The following is a 23177-nucleotide window of genomic DNA, read 5'->3' on the forward strand; positions in this document are numbered from 1 at the left end:
AATAGTAGTAATACAAGATCTATAGTATTCACAAACATCACTTTTTATTTTTGGCCAATAGAAGTGAGTCAAGATCTTGTGATAAGTCCTATTAATCTGTAAATGGCCAACCAAAGGACTTGCATGGGCCAGACTAAGAATATCATGTCTGTACGATTTTGGAACTACAATTTCAAAGTTCATTGACCACTCGTCAACAGCAAATACCTAGGGAGGTCTCTGTTTTCTCATAAGAATTCCATTTTTATATGAAATAACAAACACGTACAACAGTGGCGTCAGTTTCACTAATGGCCCTTTGAAACCAACAGAATATCACGGAATCATTTTTATGTTTGACGACAAGTGATTGCCGTTTGTCACACAGATTAGAATAAAGAGAATGAGTAGTTAAAAGAGGATCAATGTGATCAATACCCTTTGATTGATCCAAACAAGGAGTGAATGTGACCTCATCAAAAGCCTGAAAAATACATGTGTCAGCTAAAGGAATACTTTCCTTATCATCGTCATTCTCAAAAGCTTTATTTGTCATAACTGTGGTAACTGCACAAGCTGGGTATAAATCAGGGAATTCTTTTCCGATTGGATCCACTTTGTGACACAAACAAGGCTTGGCAGTTACGAGTGGATTAACCACAACCTTACCTTAAGCTAGGTCGTTGCCTAGTAATACATGAATGTTCATTTGTCAAAGTAATCATCTTTTTACTAGTCAGCTAGTAGCGAAACTGAAACAACACAAAATACCAGTTTGTTTTTGTATCAAACAAAATTGAATCCTTGTGAGACAATGGAGACCACCTGATACACCCGCTAGAGACGAGTGGTGGTGAGCTATCAAATCGTTATTCATAAGTCAAATTGACAGGAAATTCTTAGCCTGGACCATAAAAAACTCCTTTGGCTGGTTTTGTCATTTATGAGTCAGTAAGACTTACCACAAGATCTTGAATTATTTATATTAGCCTAAAATTGCAAGTGATGTTTCTAAATACTGTAAATCTTGTCACAGTTGTCAAATGATAGGAAAACCGAATTTGAAGATATCCAAGGCTCCTTGGCAACCTATTCATGTATTTGACGAGCTATATAGTAGAAGAGGAAGCATTGGTCCCATACTTAAGACCAAGCCAGGCAACCAATACTTGTTGGCCGTAATGTATCCCGCTACAAGATTTCCAGAAAAGATTCCATTTATGAATATTCAAAACAAAAACCATAGAACAACTTTGGTTACGATTTTTGTTTACAGAATTTGGTCGTTCGAAAACTTTCTAATATTATCATTGGTTAAATTGTACGTCTGGAAGTTTTTGTAGCAAGTTATGCATGAATTAGGAATCCAGAGGTTTAAGTATTCTGCTTATCACCCTGAAAGTCAAGAGGCTTCAGAAAGATTTGATAAACCTTTAAGAATATGATTTGTTTATACTATTTTGATACATAAAAAGATAAGGACGCCTGTGTTTATTTATTATTATTTGCTGCTAAAGAACCCGATCAGGAATCATCTGATTTTAGTCCTTTTCAACTAGTTTCTGTACACATTATTCGTTGTCCATTGAAGTTACTAAAAGAGAAACTTCATTCAACCGAAGTATAAGAAATAAATCTTCTTGATTATGTCTGATTTCAAATATACATTGTAAAAGGTTTGTAAATCAGCAAATATTAATCTTCAATCTACACAGTCAAGAATGAAATTATTGTATTACATAAATACAAAGGAAATGAATTTTCAGCCTGTTGTTAACGTTATGGCTCTCTTGCCGATACCTCAATATCCTCATAAGGTATAGTAGTGTGGTCCTTATACACTTGAAAAGAAAGTAAGTGACTAGATTACAGCATTAAAACTCTGGTAGACGAAACCAGAAACACCTTTGTCATACAAATATATTAAAGGAACATGTTGATAGAGATAGTCCGGTTAATCATTCAATCAATTTACTTGTACAATAGTGTTGCAACAGAGACTGCGGAAGGAAGTCAATTACTGTATTCGGATATGAAGGAATACCAAAATCATTTACAACATTAGTTCCCATTAACTTTGGGACAATATATCGTGTGCATGTGGTAGTGACTACGTTTTTTTGGATTTAGTTTACCATTCATTGTGGACTATTTATGATCAATACGTACAAAGACAGCATAGTTGTTCCTTGGACTTCAAATATGCACGAAACACTGATGCTATTAGAAGTGTTGCGATTTCCGATCGATACTTCTCTAACTCTGTGTGAAGAATAGATTCGTGACTATTCATGCTTTCTGAGAAGTGCATGAGGTTTTTGGCGTACACTAAAAGTTCAGGTCAGCACTGTAGTCCACATCGAAACCACTGAAAGAACATTCATGGAGACTAAAAGAACATTTGAGAATGTTCCTAGAAATTCTGTGACAGTTCGATCAACAATGCTGTACACTGACTTGATTATATTCAGTTTTATTTATTTTTATTTCTGTGTTATCAATGGATTTAGTGATTTGATTATTAAGTGTGTTCGTATTTAACGTAAAGATGTGAATTTAAACAAGGAAAAATTGTAAAATGTCTTGTTTCGTCAATATAAGTACAAGACATAACAGTTGTGTTACAAAGTTTATTGGATTTATCCAAACAACAACTGTCACACCACTATCCCCTACAACCTTTTGTGAGAATGACTTGTAATACTTTAACATTTTTCCAAGTAGAAATGTCTACAAACAATAGAAAACTATGTGACTTTAGTGTCAAAACTCGAACATATTCTGAACTTTACATGTGACAAGAGAAAATTGTCTATATGATCTTTTCCCAAAATACGCATACTTGCAACTTTACCAGAAATCTTCACATATACAAACCATTAATTTCACTAGTTTGAAGAAAATGCCACTAAATGGTGTAACCCTTCATTCTAGTGTAGTGAAGCTTTTTTTCATATGTATGTATATCTGTGTGTGTGTGTCAAAATATCTAAGTGAGACAAATTTTGTTATTTCAAAACGCGAACGTTACAGTTCAGTATTTAGCGTGGTAAGGAAAAAGGCTACAACACACGAGACAGGATTTCAAATTCACGCTAGGAAGTCTATTCTGCAAAGGTAAGAATCCTAGAGCGTATGCATTGTTTTGTCACACTACCCTGGAACAAAACAATGCGTCATTCATTGTAACTGACTTCACTGGCTAACGAATGTTTCCTATTGCATTTTCGTCGGATTGGCTTAAGTAGCTATATACACAGTGAGAAGATCAGGAGTGTTTTTCAGTACCTAACTTTTGCTCGCTAGGCAAATAAATAAAATGCAGAAGAAAAAAATCCTACAATTTGTGATCAATGGAATCTGTGTCAGTCTTATTGCAAACTACATCACGGAATATTTGGATATGTAATATTTTGTATGGTCCACACACACACACACATACACACACATAAGAGGTACTATTGCAGCTGCCTGGTTGAGCTTGTGAACACTCTATTGATCACAGTTCTGATCCGATTTTGATCGGTCGTACCATATTAGTGTCCATGTCCAATACCTCAAAGGCTTTATTGCATTCTGTGTAGACTTGTATATGTTATTTAAGGCCTTATTGCATTCTGTGTAGACTTGTATATGTTATTTAAGGCCTTATTGCATTCTGTGTAGACTTGTATATGTTATTTAAGGCCTTATTGCATTCTGTGTAGACTTGTATATGTTATTTTCAATCATTCTAATTTCTACTTGACTGATTTCATTAGCCCATAGCCCTTCTCAAAATAACATGGATGGTGTTTAAATTACCGATTGCAGATGCCACTATCACATCATATGTCAGAAACATTGTTTTTCTTTAAATATTTTTTATCCAAATCACAGGTAACTTGCCAAATATCCATTAATAGTCACATAGCTACTCTTGCAATTAAACATTCAGCTGCTGTTATATATATATATATATATATATATATATATATATATATATATATATATATATATATATATATATATATATATATATATATATATATATACTACCTTAAATTGTAGGCATGCTAGCAGCTATCCAGTACAGAAACTTTATACTTGTAATTAGTTTTAATACCTTTGTGATTTTGATCTTTTTAACAAAATCATTATTAATTTCTTTAATCGTATGCAACCTACAAGTATATCCATTATTTATCGGTAGTGTAGCTGGAATTCGATTTGATATGATGTATAGAAATAAACAGCTTTGATTTAGAATATTTTGTATATGGTGGAGGTAGTGGTAGGTTAAACAAGAATAATCTGCGTATGATATTCTTTATAATATGTATTAATTGGTAAACCTAGTGTAATCTTCATCAGCTTCCTCAAAAGCACCAACTAGGAGAGCTTTATTTGTTGTTGCTAGGCAAATGGTGTAAGTTATGTTTTTGTCTCATTTGCTAATCATCGTTTGAAATTTCACATAGATAAATGTATTCAATTTGCTTATTCCTTTGGTGCAGTAACTATAGCAAGTAAATTTACCCAGGTATAACAGAATTGTAAATGTAACCCAATGTCTTATTTGTGCACATCGCTGCCAGACGTAAGACAGCGATACCGAACTTATTTAGTAATACATATATTTCAGGAAAGCAAATGTTTGTTATCTAATTTCGTCTTGTAATGCTTCAATTTTTTGTGCTCATCTTCTGATATCTCTCTTATTATCTGAATGCTTGAGAACGTTTCACAAATGGTCTACCTGATTCAGATTTAAGAGGATCATTCGTATTTTACCTTCTCTTGTGATCTTTAGTATTCCACATTTCTTGTTTATGTTTTCGCCATCTTCAATTTACTTTGCACCAAAATTAGCCGGTGTATGTAAAGATGATTTTATGTTAACTTTCAAATTAATGTAATCTTTACACAGAATTACATTTGTTTTACAATTCTGTTGAAAGCATCAATATCAGCAATTAAAGCAATTTGACTAGAGAGCAAATAGTATAGACTACTTTATTCAGATTTTATTAACAAATTCAGGTTTTATGAACAAATAGTGTTTCAATACGATTTGAGATATATAATTTGGGGTCGTCAAACTGCTGGTCCACTCCCGTATATGCGGTAGACAAAATTTGTATTGATTCCACGTCCGTTTGATACCTATCCTTGCGGTTTATAATATGTGATGGGAAAGTTAGTTTGCGATCACATCAATCTCAAAACGTTTGGCTTATCCCTCAGCATTAACAAAATAACCGTCAGTACAAGGGTCTGTATGTTCATGCATCTTATGGAATCGTTAGAAGCACATATAAACCATTTTGGAGTTGGAAATTTGAAGACGTTTCTTTTTAACATTTTCAAAACTCTTTTGGTGTATATCAGTGGTTGACCTACAACCCTATGCATCATTTTTATCAATAGCAGATGAAAGAGTAATTGATTTATAATGATCACTCAGTTCCTCATGGATTAGGAAATTTAACCATATTGTTCATTTTGATGTTGAAACGCATGACTGTCCTGCTATTCTGGTTTGCACCCTGAGGTGCAACCATATCCTAAAGATACTTTTACAATGGATAATACCTACCATAACTCTGAAGTTTATATTGCTATAAGCCAGGGGTCTTTACTTGACCGAGCGGTTGTCAAACCCTGGCGCGATTCCCGCAAGAAGTCATAAGTTTACCCCAACTTTTCAAATACATCCATACAACTTCAGTTGTAAATTGGAAAGCCCGACGTGTCAATTTTATGCCTAAATATTACTCTAATTAATGCAAGAACACAGATAAAGCATACTGCCAAATATCTATCAACCTCACATCTGCATGGTTTATCTTCATCAGGTTTCCGTACCGACAGCCGTTCACGCCTTAGAAAATATACGAGTATATGCTAACAATGGGAACTAATTTAACTCCGCCATCTTAGGCCAGTCAATGTATGCTTTCCAGGCACATTTCACCAATATAACTGCACCACGTTTGCCCCCCATGGCGACATAAACGGTATCTGCCTAGTGCCATCTTACTTATTCCTTTGCGTAATTTACCGGTTTCCTACCATAAATATTCCCACTGCAGTCACACCACCAATGTACACCACTAGATTTTAATAGGAACCATGGTAAGACAGGGACATTCATTCGGTTTGGGCCTGAATTCACTACTAGTGAACCATGGCACCGTGGAAACTCACTAACACTTCACTCCGTGACGTTTGCTCCTAATAATTGGCTAAATATATCGGGCTAAGGTTATTTCCATTGCGCCGAATTCCAATAATCACACAAGTAATCACACAAATCTAAGAATTCCTTAAAACGCGGTGCTATAACCAAATGCGCATACTCCAACTTTATTACAATATCTTTCAGAAAGTTCCCCGTAGAAATGAGTACATGGCAGTACTTCTATGTTTCTACCCCTGAAACAATTTGTAGAAACAATTTCACTATTCTGATAAATGAAACTATCGACGTTACTTGGTGGCTTTAACTTTTCAAATGTAAAGTCCTGCACCTACCCAGAATGCGAACTTATCACATTCTTTCATTTTATGGACACCGTTTTAAATTCTTTCCTGTATCATCTTTGTGGCTAAACTTAGAATGAGGTACTGATAAACCATTTTTACGCGATTTTGTCTTCTCAAATGACGAACGGATTAAATTCTGATTCAGAAAAAGGAATGGCTCCTAGCAAAAGAGACAAGTGTGATATTCTTTTAACATTTTATGTCAGGAGGAAATTCAATTTAAAATAATCGATATCAGCTGATTGAGCTGACTATGCAAATTGACACAATTTATGAAAAAAGACTGAAAATATTTTTCAAAATGATGGTGGCGAAGATTTCTAGAAGGGATATAAAATAGTGGAAGATGGAATCTCAATTAATATACACATTAAAGTAATTAGAAAACTCGTAAAGTTAGATCCATATGTGATGTTTTAGACAAAGTCTAAACGACAGAGCAAGGCAAAACAAATACCATAGCATTTATATTTGAAGAAGAGAGATAAAGATACATGCAAGGAAAATGTCCATGATCAATGACAAATGTTTACAATTTCAACGGAAGGAAAATGAGTTGCAATGGAAAAAAAGACGTGTATGTTAGTTGATTATCTTTATTCAGCATTCAGAACAGAACTGTTTTTGTCAAATAATTCGTTGTAAGAATGAACCAGTGGTTTAGCTAAGAAAACTATGATATTGTATATCTATATCATCGAATGTTTCATGATTCTGTCAGTTAAGTATGAACAAGTTCATTTCCTAACAGTGCCTGTAAGAGACACGAGGCATTGTATAAATAATGTCATTTTATCTTTCAATCTTTTGAATTTGATGAAGATTTTCACCTGATATATTTCGTTTTCCAAACCTGAATAATATACATCTTTTCAAAACATATGAAAAGTCATTCTCATTCAACATATTGTATCATGTTTAAACAGCACTCACAGTGGACGTTGAATTTCAGCATTACTGCCATGACATTCAAACAAACTTATTTATGAAATTAAGTGGCAAATCAGAATGGAATTTCAAGGCCGATTTGACGGAATAGAAAGTCCATTTATATGAGTAAGAGTGGCTTGTCTTTAAATTATCTTTCATGATAAATAATATATCTTGTGTTAAAGTATCATTTGAATTTCAATAGCTTGAACATAGATACTAATTATGTCAATTTCCGTGCTGTCACAGAATAAAGCAAGAAATAAGTTAGTTTCGCCGTGGAACGATTTGATCATTTTTCGTCGTACAAGCGTACAACGTTACCTAGGGTGGATAATAGTTTTTCTACTTAAGCAACCGAACTAGCATGTATCTCGTAGTAGATCGATTGCGGTAAGAGACACTAAAAGCACGCTATGTACAGATATTTTACCCTCATTAATATTCATTCTCTTGGATCTTGTCAAGGAGTGTACGTTCTCCATTTTTGTTCTTTAACCATAGAGGCAAGTGTTACATTTATATTTTATTTGATATGTGAAACATAATTAGTTTTAATGTCGTTGCGTGAAATGATGCCTTTACCACTACGCGGATTTGAAACGTTGTGAACTTTTTGAATTGTTGCAAGTTGCTATTAAGAGTTTAATTTAGTAAGCAATATTCTATAGATTTTAATTCCGTACCTGTTATTATGACCAGTTTGATTTTATTCTAGCTTTCTGTACGTAGGTGTGTCCTTGTATGTCATGGTGTCGGTCTGGCTGTCTGTATGTCTGTATGGGGATGGAAGCTAGTGTGACCATCAAGGTCATACATGGACAGAACCGCTGATTTGGACACTTGAGTGCATGGTGGATCCAAGAATGGTGCGTGTGTCCAATACAAGTGTCAGACAATCCAAGAATTCAGGAGAACTGTTATGTTTGACAACGGACACTTTTGCAAGTTTTTACAAGTATTTCAGTCATACAAATGACTGAGTCATGAATGAGTCATATGTTGTTTCAATTGATTTATGTTGTTTCAACTGATTATGTTGTTTCAACTGAGTCATTTTGATTACATGAGATTATTTCAGTTTTACGTTCATTTCATGTGGTTATTTGAATCTTACCTTCGTAGATGAGAATACATGAATCACATTTTTTCCCATATGTGAATGTTTCTGTAAAGCAACTTCCATCTTTCGTCACATTGTGTTGTGTTGTCAGTTATTCCAAGCATCCATTCAGGTCAAATCCTATTACACGTGCTTATATAACTGTCTATCCAATCATTTTCATTCACTGACTGTAACTGACAGTAGCATGCAATTGCTGAAATCCTTACTTTTGTTCTTAAAAAGATATGCATGAAGTTTTTAGTTATGGTTTTAAACGTTTATTTTGATTGGTTCGTTTGATTTTACTATCGCGTTCAAGGAAAGGTGGATTTATTCTCAATATGCCATTATGCGAAAAAGCTATTTGATGTATCATCTATTTTATTAAATTATATTCATACCAACAAGCATTTCAAAACAAACAGTATTTGTTTGATAAATCAATGCACGCATCTGAGTATATAGTTGGTAGCGAAACACAAACATAAAGTGTATCCTTAATAGTGTATATTGTCGTCATCCACTCTATTTCGTTCAACATGTAAATTAATTTCAAAAAGTGTTTCTACTATTTGTATGGCAAGGGTTTAGATATTTAATCTGACTAAAACTTACACGAAAATTATCTTTTGTGAAATTATTATTACAAGAGTCTAAAGTAAATAATGTTTTTCGAAATATTAAGAATACTGGCTATTTTTAATTAAAACATGCTAGATACAGTATTATATGGATAAAAAGAAAAGAAAACAGCTGGGTCGTTTTACTGATATATAGAAATGTACTGGACACACGACAAAACACAAAGAGATGTTAGTTTTAGTTTATCTTTCTCCTACGTACTACCTGATTTACTTTTTGAAAAATACGAGTTTTGTGGATAGTAATTTAAAAAAAAAAAAAAAAACATGAGCAGATAACCAATGAAGATTTAGTTCATCATTTGACAAAGGTTTTGATATAAACACTTTCTTGTACAAATTCGTATAAATGTTTGACGACATAATTCAAGTTATATTCCATCCATTTATACGTTTGTAGAATCATACATAAATGCATATATGATGCTTGCATACATACATACATACATACATACATGCATACATACATACATACATACGAGTATAACAGAGGTTGATGGAGAGAAATGGAAATTTAAAAAATGTATGCATTTACAAGGGTAACCATTAAGTGAAAGTTTCTGTATAGTTCCTCTTTTGAACATGTGTCTACTTGTTTCCCTACCATTTTTAAATTTATATAAATATTTGGCAAATAAATCCAAACCGCTTTTGGCATATTTCGTCGTTCATACGATATTGCACATTTCGCGTGAATGCTACACACCCTTCATTTCTTCCAGAAGGTTCACCTGGTGCCCAAAATCTGGCATTGTTCGGAACAGGATCTCTTTGTACCGTTATATAGTTAGTCCCAGGAGTTGCTGTGTTAACCCCTATCCAGAAATCAGTGAATGTGTCTGAAATAAAATAATATTAAATTATACCTTATCACAAGGGAACCTTTTTATTTTGCTGCTTTGATTAAGCTCGTGAATTTGTCCCGTTGCATTACTAAACTGACCTGTTTCATTAGGTTTACGACCTTTAATCTAAATGTTTCTTTTGAATAACTTTCATATACCGTTTTGAGGGAAATCTCTCTTGATCTTATTTTGCAATAGGTTTAGCTATGAAAAATTGAGCATGCTGAAAATACTGTCATAATGGGTGAAACCAGAATAACAATGTCCATAAACCTATTCCTCATTATGACAATGATCATCTATTCCTATATGAAATCAATTTAAGTTTGAATAATTATAGATACAATCAACGTATCATACGTCCATAATAAAATAAGGTTCCACAATAAGAAGAACCATTGGGCAATGTTCCATGGAGATACTAGCTAATCTATGTGACTTAGGTTGATTTCACAAACCACAGTGAAGAGCTAATTTCTTTTTGAGCTCTTTTTCTTTTATCAAATCAGGACTCTGCTGTGAGCTAAAATATCTTAACTCAAAGTACAAAATGCACGTAATGAGAATTGTGGTAGACCTTTTGACCAAATGTATTGTCCGAACAATTTTCGAGAAGCCATGCTTTAAATAAGAATACGTTTAGCTTAGTATTCTTATTGTCATACACAGTGATCCTGGTTCATTTTTAATCCTTACATAGTCAAACGTTGCTATATATGTACTCTACACAACCATTTGTTCCATCTGGTCCTTTCGTATACCAATGTAAACAGTTTCACTGACAACAACGAGGGTCATTATGATAAGATACTGGTTAATTACACATACTCAAGCATGAACTGATGTAGTGTTATGGACAATTTGTATCCAGCTATGGCTATATTACCCTAGTTACTTGTAAGGTTCCTGGATGATTTCAGCAGTTAAAAACTACGTTACACTGGCATAATTTTCATAGACTCGTCAGGTATGAGAAATAAGGAAAAATTAAATGCACAGATGAATGTGTCATATTTGTTTCCGGATTTTAAATTTAATTAATTTTTGCAGATTAACTTCTTAAAGTTTGCTCAACTGAATAGGAAATGAAATAAATGAATTAGAGCTCACTGACCTATATTAAACTGTTTATTTAAAAGGACAGATGGCATATTTATTTGAAAACTTGTGAGTTAGAAATAATGGAACATATGTAATCTTGAAACTTTGGGTCAATTATGTAAAGTTATGAACTTTATGTTAATTGTATCATTTTAAAATGCCTTCTTGCTAAGCTATGATATGGAGATCAAAACAAATAATCAGTATGATGATAAAGTAACCAGGAGTACAGTAAATGTAAATTTTGATACATGCATATTAGGTCCAGTGAAATTAACATGACATGTATGCAGCATGTGCAGCCTTGAAAACAACAAGGTTTATCAATTACTTGTTTAGTACACACGACATGTATGTTATCTTCCCCATGAATAATGAAAATATGTATAATTATTATGTTTCCGCTGTTGAATATTCATACAATTATTCTCTTCCATGCAATAAAGATTTTGATCGATTATTGGTACTGATAAATGATAATACTATTTGTTTCCATGGATATACGTGTGATTTTGTTTATTTCTTTTCAACAGTGACTGGGATACGAATGCAGACACCAAACTTAACATTCGACAATCGTTGGACCAAAAGTTGTTTCAGATCATCAAAGTACCAGAACTTTGAAACACTGCACTTTGCAAGTGCATGATAAATGCAAAGCCCAAAGCTGGGAAGATAGGTTCATTTCTGTCTAGAGTACAATCTCATAATTAACTAAAATATATAAAATAGTTCTTTCAAGAAAAGACATATATATGCTATGGATGTCTCTTTCTTTGGGTAGACGATGACAAAAATATGATCATAATATTATTGTTTTTGGTCGTGCCAACAAACAAACGTGAAAACATATTTTCTTATTTTCTTAAATCCTAACAAATGAAGCAAGTATCATGGCCATATTTGATAGTGTCATCCAGTATCGTTGTATGTAAGAAAACAAAACAAAAATAATAACTTCTGAATTAGTAAAGGTATCAAGTTAAAAACAATAGATTATCTGAATTATTACCATTAATCTACTATACATATATATTGTAATTTCTATTCCTTATTATTAACACTGACTATGAGTGAATTATTTTGAGTACATTGTAAACTGTATATAGAATTTTAAAAGCTAAAGCAGCGTAGCCAAAAGCAAATTAAAATACAAAATTGAAGTTCAACAACATTCACTGATAGATATTGGCGGGACACAAAATCATAAGGGGCCATCACTATTAAGAATGGTGGTCGTGACCTAAGTGATCAGATCTGAAGCAAAATGTATTTAAAACTTCAACTAGAAAATATCACAGAGCATGTCATAATAACTCTGCAAAATGGTACATTTTCTAAACTCTATATATCTGATTAAAAACATAATAACCAATGTGCAGACCACTCCACCTTGCAAAGTCAAACCTACCCACTCTATAACACTGGCCTTTCTCCACCCTCTTTTATTGCAATATTTACGTATCTGATAGTGTTTATTATCCCAACGAAAGTCAATATCAGGTATACAAAAAGTGTTTATTTTGCTTCTTATCCACAACTAGGAAAATAATGTTGCATTTATGTACTGTTAACTGTATATGAATATGTGACAACATTGTAAGGATGTTATTCTGTACCAGTCTCAAAGTAAAATTCAACTCCCTTGGTAAACTCCTGCAAACAGCATGACATTAATGATTCAATAATTTTACATTTTTAATGGTCATAATCAAATCTATATTTATCAGTATATACACGTCCTTAATGATAGCTTCCTTGTAGAGAAAACCATATGAAGCATTGCATTTTTAGAATCTATAAGTGTTTTAAATAAGTTTGTTCGATTCCACACCAAAGAGTCGAATGCTAATTTCAGTAATAATTTTCCAAACTCAAGTCTGTAAAATTACTGAAATTCCATCACTTTAACTTGTGTTGTTCTTTCAGTTACAACTAGGATACTCTATCAAAAGATTCGTTTTACAAAATGAGATCAGTCTAGGTGAGTATCCATATAAATTTAATGTTTTACATATTGTCAGTACATCCTTAGGTTTAAAAATGCACAATGTTCTTAAAATGGAAATATATAGTTATATTACAGTGAACTACTTACTACTCTCAAGCATTTTTATGGAATTGTTACCTAGCAAACTAAGTTAAAAAATTTCTTTGGAACATGTAGCCTACAAAAAATCACGGTTCAGTTTGGTTTCATGTTACATTTCAAAACTTATGCAGTGCTCTTGATCATGTGGGTACTTATTACATTTTATCATAATTTGTTTAAAATGCAACATTTGTTAAAAGATATGTTTTGCAGCATCTTTATTCTCTATTAGAACGGCTTCCCATTCTCTCTCACTTCTTTTCAAATTCCATATATGCTTCATAGTAACATCTGAAATGTGGTGTTTCAGCTGTGTTAATATTTAACAAATAAACACATATTTGTTAAGTAAAACAACGATTAAATGCAAAATCAAATAATATTGGCAGTTGTAAGACATTTTATTCAATCTGTTCAAATAGTTGTGTGTTATCAATAGTAAAACAAAAGTGAAGTGTACTTAATTCCTAAAATGAAAATCTATACAATAATAAAACTTGGTATACGGGCATATATATATGGGCATATATGAATATCATTGACAAGTTCAATAATGAACAAAATCCAGGAAAATTCATGAGATGATCCCGTATCAGAGTGACTTCGTTTGCTAATCGGTCTCAAAGCCATATTCCAGTAATATAGGATGACATCATTAATATCTCTTCTACGTTTGGTAAGGAGTATTCTCCATTCTTAATAATAATAAAGTGATCTTGCACTTGATTGAGCTTCTTACTATCATGTATGCCAATTTATACATTTAGCGCAGTTTTGATCATACCTGGAATGTAGGCTTATATCAATGAGATCTTGATTAAACATCAAGAAACTGTATTACTGATGCAATTGTGATCGCTCTTGGCTAGCGTGCTCGTCATCATGCCCCACAATTAAGTTTATTGTGATTGAGATAAAGGTATGGTAACGAGGTGACCTTGCATCTGATTAGCAGAGTTTCTTGTGACTTGCAAAACAATATTTATGATCCAGTTTGGATCTGACTAGGCGGATAGGCTTAAATAAAAAGGATGTTGTATGACTTTGACTATATGCAAGACATATACATATGACGAGGTAAGCCTACATCTAATTGGCCGAGTTTGTTCCTACTCTTGAAACTATTTTGCATGATTTTGATATAACTTGGTAAATATGTTTAGCTCGTGAAGATGTTAGAGGTTAACAATTGGAAGCAAGACATACATATATATATATATATATATATATATATATATATATATATATATATATATATATATATATATATATATATATATATATATATATATATATATATATATTCCATAATGCAATTTTGCATCTGACTGTCTGACTTTGCCAACAAATCCGGGATTCCATTTCTGAGGAAAAGAATATTTTCATCTAATGTAGCGAATATGATTATTTGATCAAAATGTTGAATTTATTTGATAATGAGTAAGACCTAATTTTCATCTGAATTTGATAAAACTGGTTAATAGGTTCATATCATTAAGAGCCTGGAAGAGTGATTACATGCGAGATTATAACATATTAAGCACATCTGCAGAAGTATTTTTGTCAAGCTATAGGAAATTAGGTGTGTGCGTATGTATGTGATTAGGGGTTTTAACGTAGCTTTAGCAATGTTTCAGTCATATCGTTACGATGTCTGCAGTGTGACAGTATATAGTGATGTCTAGCACTGAGCCATCGTGCCTCAAACATGTGACATGATATCCCACCAAGTCACATTATCCTAACACAAGGACGACCAGTCCAATGGCTAACCTCTTAATGCTGAGCTCATACAGAAGCAGCTGCTGGTACCTTTCTATAAGTCTTTCGTGTGACTTGGCTGGGGTTCGATTCCGCGACCTCCCGCACCCGAGGTGGACGCTCCAACCACTTTGGCCACTGGAGCCGTCGAAAAATAGGTAAAGTCAACGTGGACTGGTGCAGTATTTTGTCGCACAGCAACACAAGTAGGTTACTGTCTACTGATACAATTGGGTGTAATGTACCTAGCCCAAGGCAGGGTTCCACTACAGTACCCAACCAAGGCTGATATGACATCAGAAAATGCAGAAGAGTGCATGGGGCCTTTTATATATCTCAAATCCCATGGGATATAACAATTAACATAATATAAAACAAAATACAAATAAATGAAAACACTGGACAACAAATTTTTACAAAAGTCATGTTACTGAAATAAAATTAGTCAATTCTTATCAATTTTTATGTGCTGAACACGAATATGACAGTCAAATTGCAAAATTGGCTCTAGTTTTTTTGTAATCTGCAAGAAATTAATGTTTACATAACGAAATGCATTCCAATAGTAAAAGGTCAACTGTAATAGCCTACCTATAAAAAATCAAGTCATTGACTACATCTTAGATTTCTTCGCCTGTCTCTTGTACAGCTGTTCGGGAGCATCTCTGAGTGTCCAGCAGTAGTCAGCCAGCATTGTAGTGGACCATTTTCCCTGGTATCTTTGTTCCATTGTTGCGATATCTTGATGAAAACGTTCGCCGTGTTCATCACTAACAATACCACAGTTGCTAGGAAAGAAATCCAAATGGGAATGAAGGAAGCGAATCTTTAGAGACATATTGCAGCCAAGTTTCTTATACTTCATCAACATGTCTTCTACTAGTTCCTTATAGTTTTCTGCCCTAACATTTCCGAGGAAGTTTGTAGAAACTAGGCGAAAAGCATTCCATGCTTGTTTCGCGTCACCTTCCAGCAAGTTGTTGAACCGGTCATCTTTGAAAAGCTCTCGAATCTGAGGATCCACAAAAACTCCCTCTTTAATCTTTGCTTCGCTGAGTCGAGGGAATTTTTCATGCAGGTATCGGAATGCTGGCAAAGTCCGGTCAATGGCTTTCACGAAGTTCTTCATCAAACCTAGTTTGATGTGAAGGGGTGGTAGCAAGATTTTCTGAGCCTCAACCAGAGCTGGGTGTTGGATATTCTTCTCTCCAATGGCTACATTCTGCCTGTGAGTCCATTCCTTCCTCATGTAGTGCATTTCCCTTGCTCGGCTATCCCACTCGCATAAGAAACACATGTATTTTGTATATCCTTGCTGCAGTCCCATTAAAAGGGCAACTACCTTCAAATCACCACAGAGGTGCCAGCTGTACTTGTTATACTCAATGGAATTCAGTAGCTGCCTTAAGTTATCGTATGTCTCTTTCATGTGGACAGCATACGCTACTGGAATAGATGGAAGAATGTTTCCATTGTGCAAAAGCACAGCCTTGAGACTCAGTTTCGAAGAGTCCACAAATAGTCTCCATTCTTGTGGGTCATGAGTGATTTTTAAAGCATTCATGAGGCCCTCAATATCGGAACAGAATATCAGATTACTTTCCTTTCTGAAGAAAGGCTCCAATTGCTGGTGGCGCTTTCGATATGCAGTAATTGTGACATCTTCTTCTAGAAGATTCCATTGTTGGAGTCTTGATCCTAGCAATTCTGCCTTGTTCTTTGATAAGTCCAAATCACGAATCAGGTCATTTAGTTCTTCCTGTGTTATTCTGTGTGGGGTTGATGATGCACCACAGTGAAAATCTGGATCACTGCATGCTGATGGACCAGGAGAAGAACAGGTCGACTCACCTTTGTCTTCGTCAGATGAATCAAGAGAATATTCTGCTGGAGGTTCTGGAATAGGAAGTCCCTCACCATGTGGAACTGGTCTCAATGCAGACGGAATGTTTGGGTAGACTATTCTCGACTTCTTTCGCTTCGTTATTCCGCCGGAAAGAGGAGGAACCAAGCAGAAGTAACAGTCATTTAGGTGGTTGCTTGGCTCTCTCCACACCATTTGGACTGCAAACGGCATTGATGACCTTTTGCAATTCAACCACTGTGAAAGCTGTGTTGTACATGTAGCACAGCATATATGCGGAGCCCAAGGCTTGTCTTGGTCACCAACCTTGCATCCGAAGTAAAGATGATATGCCTTCTTCACTTGAGAATTGATACTTTTCTTCTGGTTGGCAAATGTCACTTCCCCACAAATATAGCAAAAATTGTCCGCGGTATTAACACACTTTCGAGGCATTACTGTTCTTTATTGTACGTAAATGGATAAAATAATAAGTTTTATGTAACAGTAGCTTGAACTGTCTCGCACAACGTCTAAAATATTTTAAATGCTGAACCTGTCTGATTGGGCTTTATATAGTACACTGCTTACGTCAGCTTCAGCAGCCGCCTGGCATTAGTATAATAGGCCTACACATGTATAGTACACTGCTGACGTCAACTTACTTCAGCAGCCGCATGGCATTAGTATTGCATTGCATCAGAAAATGATGCAATCAACTGTGGATGATGTGAGCATGATGGTATTATGCAATGTTACATCATTATTCCGGATGTTGCTGCAGTCCTACTGGAGAAATTTACACAGTGAAACATAGAAAATGAGGTATATGAATATCTTCAAAACGAGAGCCAATACAAATTTTTCACGGTTATATTCGTGTTCGGCACACCAAAATACTACAGATTAGGGCCTTTTCAAGTCAGTAATGATTTCACTGTTGACCAGTGAAATGAGCCAACAGAGAAATATTGCATGCGGCTCTGGGACACAAAAGGAAATTAATGTAAAAGCACTTAAACAAATGACACAAATTACTTATCTGGCTTACATAACTTAACAGTTTACCATTTTACTAAGCAGGAATATCTAGCATTGTAAGAACAGACCCCTATACAATAATCTCCCAACTTTCATCAAAAATCAACCTCATGCCATGAATGGCGAATTATTGCATAGGAATTGTTCTAATTTTAAAACATAAAATGTACCTGCATGTCATGACCCTACCAGAACCATGATTGTGACTACAGCCCTCACATATGTTCAGTTGACTTTGCTCATTGCAAACATAATTGGGAGTATCATCCCCACTCCCAAACTCTTGGACACATTTATGATTTTTATAGTTTGTGAATTTAATACAGTCTTATAATTATGGCAGATTAGTTACATTTTGTCAATGATTAGACATATGCAATGACGCCAGTAACTGGACAGCTCTTAAATTCTTTTATTTGACTTCATTCATGTTTACAGTGTAAGAGAACCTTAGCTGAGCCGTTTTATGAAAGACATGTATCATCGTGACATCGAAATTATAATAATAAATGCAGGAGTTCAACTAAGAATACTAAACTACACTGTCTCGAAGATTTAAACTGGTCATTTCATTCCTTGGGGATCTAAATGTACACTGAGAGTAATTGATGACCTAACGGCCTCTAAAGACCCTACGAACATGCCAGCAGGGGACCGGATATTTCTTGATCCAAGAGTTATAGGCCAGTTTCAAACTGATAATGAGCCACAAATCTCAAGAATTACAAATCTGTTCGAAATTAATTGATGAAGATAAATGCATTATTATTATTATTATTATTATTATTATTATTGAGATGCATCATGTATGTATTGTATTGGAATAATTTATGCAACATCATTCATTAAGTGAAGACCGTAACTGTCCATTTAACAGTTTACCAATCTTTTATGTTGCAATGTGGAGCATCATTTAAACATCTATACTTATTATGTCAGTATATGATATATTAATGATACTTTTTCTACTACTACTACTACTGCTGCTACTACTACTACTACTACTACTACTACTACTAATAATAATAATAATAATAATAATAATAATTTTAATGGAGGATGCATAAAAATATGAAGAGATTTTTGAAATATGCAGAAAGAGTCGTATCCTTCAGTTTAATTTTGAATTCGTACGCTACAAAGATCTGGATGCATGGTCTACAGGTAACGGCACATATTCTTTGGCCTGCTCACATCATGCTTGTTGATGGGTTCCATAACCTACATACCCGGTTACAATTCTCAGTAGATTATGAATTCAGAATTTTCAAATCTGTGTCATAATGTTTTCTTCATTATATATATAAAACCAAAGTTGAAATATAGTGCGAAAATGATATTTCAAAATATAATATACCCAGATTTGCTTGGGAGTTTAATTTTCCTTGTTTCTATTTCAAGCTGCTTTCAACAATAATTTCCCAGTTATTTCCCATGCACCATGGTATGCCAACAGTGTGGCACTTCAACGTCATCTATATTGTATTCTTCCGGATGATTTGTACTATAAAACCTGTGAATGTGTGTTTATCATTTAATGGAGGCATTACCAATACTACAATAATTTATAGAAATCAGAACATTACATAGAATTAGACAACCTTAGACCAGTTGGAGAATATGACCTTCCCACATTTTCAGTAATGTAGTTACTTAACTCAATAATTCAATGCGGTTTATGTTTTTCATATTGTGTTCTTCATGTGGCAGAGCATGACTTAGCAGGTATGAATGTATAAGAAGTCTTGAAATAATTTCTTCCATACAAAATGGTGTTCTTGTGCGCCAGCTAACACACGTTTTTAAAGTCAAGGTTGTTTATGATGGTTAAATAAAATATATACCAGCATGCAATTAAAACCCTTTTTTAATGGGGTTCAGTGACACTTTGTAACAAGTATGTTTTATGTTCTGTGCCATTTTATGAAATGAAAGTATGAATGGACAGCATACTTTCTGTATTTTTTGTATATGAACCCAAGTGCGGATCTATTTATCCCTTTTCTTTTTGTACCCTACATCTTTAACACTTTTGAGAAACGTTAATAAAGTCAAGTGGGTAAAATCATAGGTTAATAGTTTAAATTGTTGGTAATGCTTTCATTTCTGCCCTGTCACTCAAGACTTGAAATAAATGAATAAATCTTAACATAATTATATGGTATCACTAGCAGATGTTGCGTACAGTGTGTTTGTCTCGTCTTCTAGAGCAAGATTAGTGGCCAATAGTTTAAGCTTTCTAATACCTTTATGTTGGGAATGTAACTAAAAATTCCGTTTCCGATTAATGGAAATACCAAATCTAGGACTCTCATCTGGTGGGCAAGATGATGTGCCAATGTGTTTTCAATCTTTCTAAATTTAACGTTGTTTGTAAAACAAAGATGAACCATGGAATACTAATTTTGTGTTGGCAATTCTTCTGACTGCATACCACAATGAAGACGGTATGAAGGTCATTGATCAGTGTAACATACATTTATCCAAATTTGGGTTTCTAAGAGTAACACCAGTAGGTTATACAAAAGAGACATTTCAGCCAATGGCCAAATTTGAGCTAAACATACATTTATCCAAAACATGTTTTCTATCTAAACGTAATACATGTACATTATGACAAAAGACAATGATAACCAAATTTGGCTAATCATACCGTTACCTAGATTTTGTTTCTAACAGCCATACATGTAGGTTATACAAAAGTGCATTGCAGAAAGCAGCCAAATTTTGGCTAAGCATACATTTATCCAACAGTGGTTCCTGTCAATAGGTCATACAAGTATATTACAGCAAGAGACAATGAAGTGGAAAGCCAAATTTGGCTAATCATACAGTTACCTATATTTTGGTTTCTAGAAACCATGCAAGTGGGTTATACCGATGGGCATTTACATGCGCTAGTCAATTTTTGGCTAAGTGTACATTACTTGTGAAACAGCCTCAAAGTGCATGGCAATACGAATACTTAGCCAATATAAAGCTTATTTATTCCTGGCCCTTCTAACATAGTACATTATTCAATAGTTATATATAGGGATTTGAAGCGATGTCAAAGGTGCTACAAAAATTTCCATTATGTGTATTTAATACTTGGGTCTGATAGATTTTAGCCCACGGCAGAGGTCTGATTTGTTTACCTGAAAAACCTCAAATGGAATTATAAGCTGAGTGTAGTGTTATGTTACCCAATTAGGCTCGAATAAACAGTAACACAAAAAAAGAGTTAAATCAACAAGCTTTAAAAAAATATAACAAACAACTTATTTCCCTGGAAAAATACTGTAAAATTGAAACAATATGGGCACTTACGGTTTCCAGAACCAAATCCAAAAACAATATAAAAATAATCCAGGAATAAATTTTTTGCAGTCTTAATAATGAAATGTTCTAATGATTTTAAGTTCGAATCCTGACGAAGAATCCAAGATGGAAGACGATATCGTATCATGTTCTGTGTTGACGTCTACCGTTCCTTGTACAAACACAATAATTTATACTCCGGTCTTGGAAATCCAAACAGAATTTTCAAAAAATGTCCTTGTTTAAAAATTCTGTATGAATATAATATTTCCAGAGAAACTAATTAATCTTTGAGATTACAAATAATCTGGAGAAAAATTAACTAATAACTCAGCAACTCAAAAGTTCATTTCTGGTCACAACAGAAGAAAACAACTTGACATGAAGTGTTTAAAAGCCCTGGACTCTAAGATCTCTCTCTCTCTCTCTCTCTCTCTCCCTCTCTCTCTCTCTCTCTCTCAATAAACATCAATTTTAATACTAAGTATTTCGCAATTTCGGAAATGCCTAATTGCGAAATATAGTGCGAAATCGAGGATGAAGTGATCATGTTTACGTGTAAAAGTCACATAGCTCCTGCATGTCCTTGTTAAGAACCAATCATTGTACTCCTAGAAAAAGTTGTTTACTTGATTCTAAATCAAGGCCAGGAAATAAGCCAAAAATAGAAACTATTGTTTCTACTATTAGGTATCTAAGGAAAACTCAGGTCAAACTGAATTTTCTGGAAAATATCAAATTTCTAGTAAACAAAATTACATTATATTGACAGATAAAGAAAATAAAAGCTTCTAAAACCCACAATCAAATCAAATCAAATACAACTTAAATCAAATATAACTTAAATCAAATATATGTAACAGTAGTTATTTATTTCTGTGAAGAGATAACTCCATAGTCCTGGCGATTGCAAATCGATATTAGCCTGTACTGAATTGCCTTTTTTGTTTAATGGTCGGAGTCTGACTTTCTATTGCAATGAAATGAGATCGATACCTACTTACGAGCACCAGACTTTTACCAATGCATGACCAATGGCACTCTCAAAGATCATACCAACGTTAAAAGAATTCCATAAAATGACTTTTCACTTAAAAGTAAACACGTAACAATGATTATACACATTGTCTCGAGTGGTCGAGATAATGAATTACGTTCAGGATAATCTTTAATACAAGTGTTCTGAGGGTCTCTCCTTATTGGGCCATTTCACTTATTATATGATATAAGGTATGAAACAAAACTTCAGTATTTTACCTGTCAATTCTGTCGAACGGTCTTGGAAAAAGTCGAAGTAACACCCCGCTGGCACCCAAAGGTCACCTCCTTCTGCCATACACGTGTGCGGGCATTATTCCAGTTTTTGCAGGTTTCTGAATCTAATCGATAACAGAATTGCGGCTCACAGTTAGGGTCTGAGAACAATGCATATCCCGAGGGACATCCTGAAGGTAAATTTGAACCGAGATATCTTTATTGCTATAAGTTAGATCGTGGGACTTTTGTATAACCTTCGACATAATTTCAATGCTGATCATTCGATAACTCCAGTATGCTAAATATAGTTTTTATTGTATTGAGATAATTAACGTTTCAAGATGGGCCACAAGGGATTATGACAAAATAAAAAGGTAGAAAAAGAAAAGTGATACAAATACAAACCAGACAAATATGGAGGAAAGAATTATGCAATGACTAGAAAATGCTAAATATAAAAACAATTGGATGCAAATAAAATCAAGTGTAATGACTGCATATCAAGCTGACAAATAAATGTAAAGACAAGAAGCATAATAATAAATATAGAATTGTGAACTGAGAAAAAAGTCAAATAACATTAGAGCACACAGATGGATATATTTAGAATTTATAATTATTCTTAAATTAATAATACGTGCAATGACCCCTCGTTTTGATTGATTTTTCTATTCCAAAATTAAAATAATAGCCCTGAGACTTCTTTAAAGAGTATCAAACAGATTCAGGAAAATACTTTTCTTTGGTATTTTAA

At 33.9% G+C, this 23177-nt stretch overlaps 1 protein-coding gene across 1 annotated transcript in view; it reads right to left on the bottom strand.

Annotated features, from left to right (window-relative positions):
- The window catches only part of LOC149778531 (uncharacterized), a 63830-nt gene extending 41328 nt beyond the window's left edge, over window positions 1-22502 (bottom strand). Inside the window, exons 1-2 of the mRNA XM_089938353.1 lie at window positions 22424-22502; window positions 9915-10022 (exon numbers count right to left, since the gene is read on the bottom strand). Of these exons, the coding sequence (XP_089794479.1) occupies window positions 9915-10022; window positions 22424-22502 (187 nt within the window). The remainder of the gene's footprint in view (window positions 1-9914; window positions 10023-22423) is intronic.
- Window positions 22503-23177: the final 675 nt, after the last annotated feature.

The sequence above is a fragment of the Sinohyriopsis cumingii genome, chromosome 17 (assembly GCF_028554795.1).
Source record: "Sinohyriopsis cumingii isolate HCF-2022 chromosome 17, ASM2855479v2, whole genome shotgun sequence".
NCBI classification, from domain to species: Eukaryota; Metazoa; Mollusca; class Bivalvia; order Unionida; family Unionidae; genus Sinohyriopsis; species Sinohyriopsis cumingii.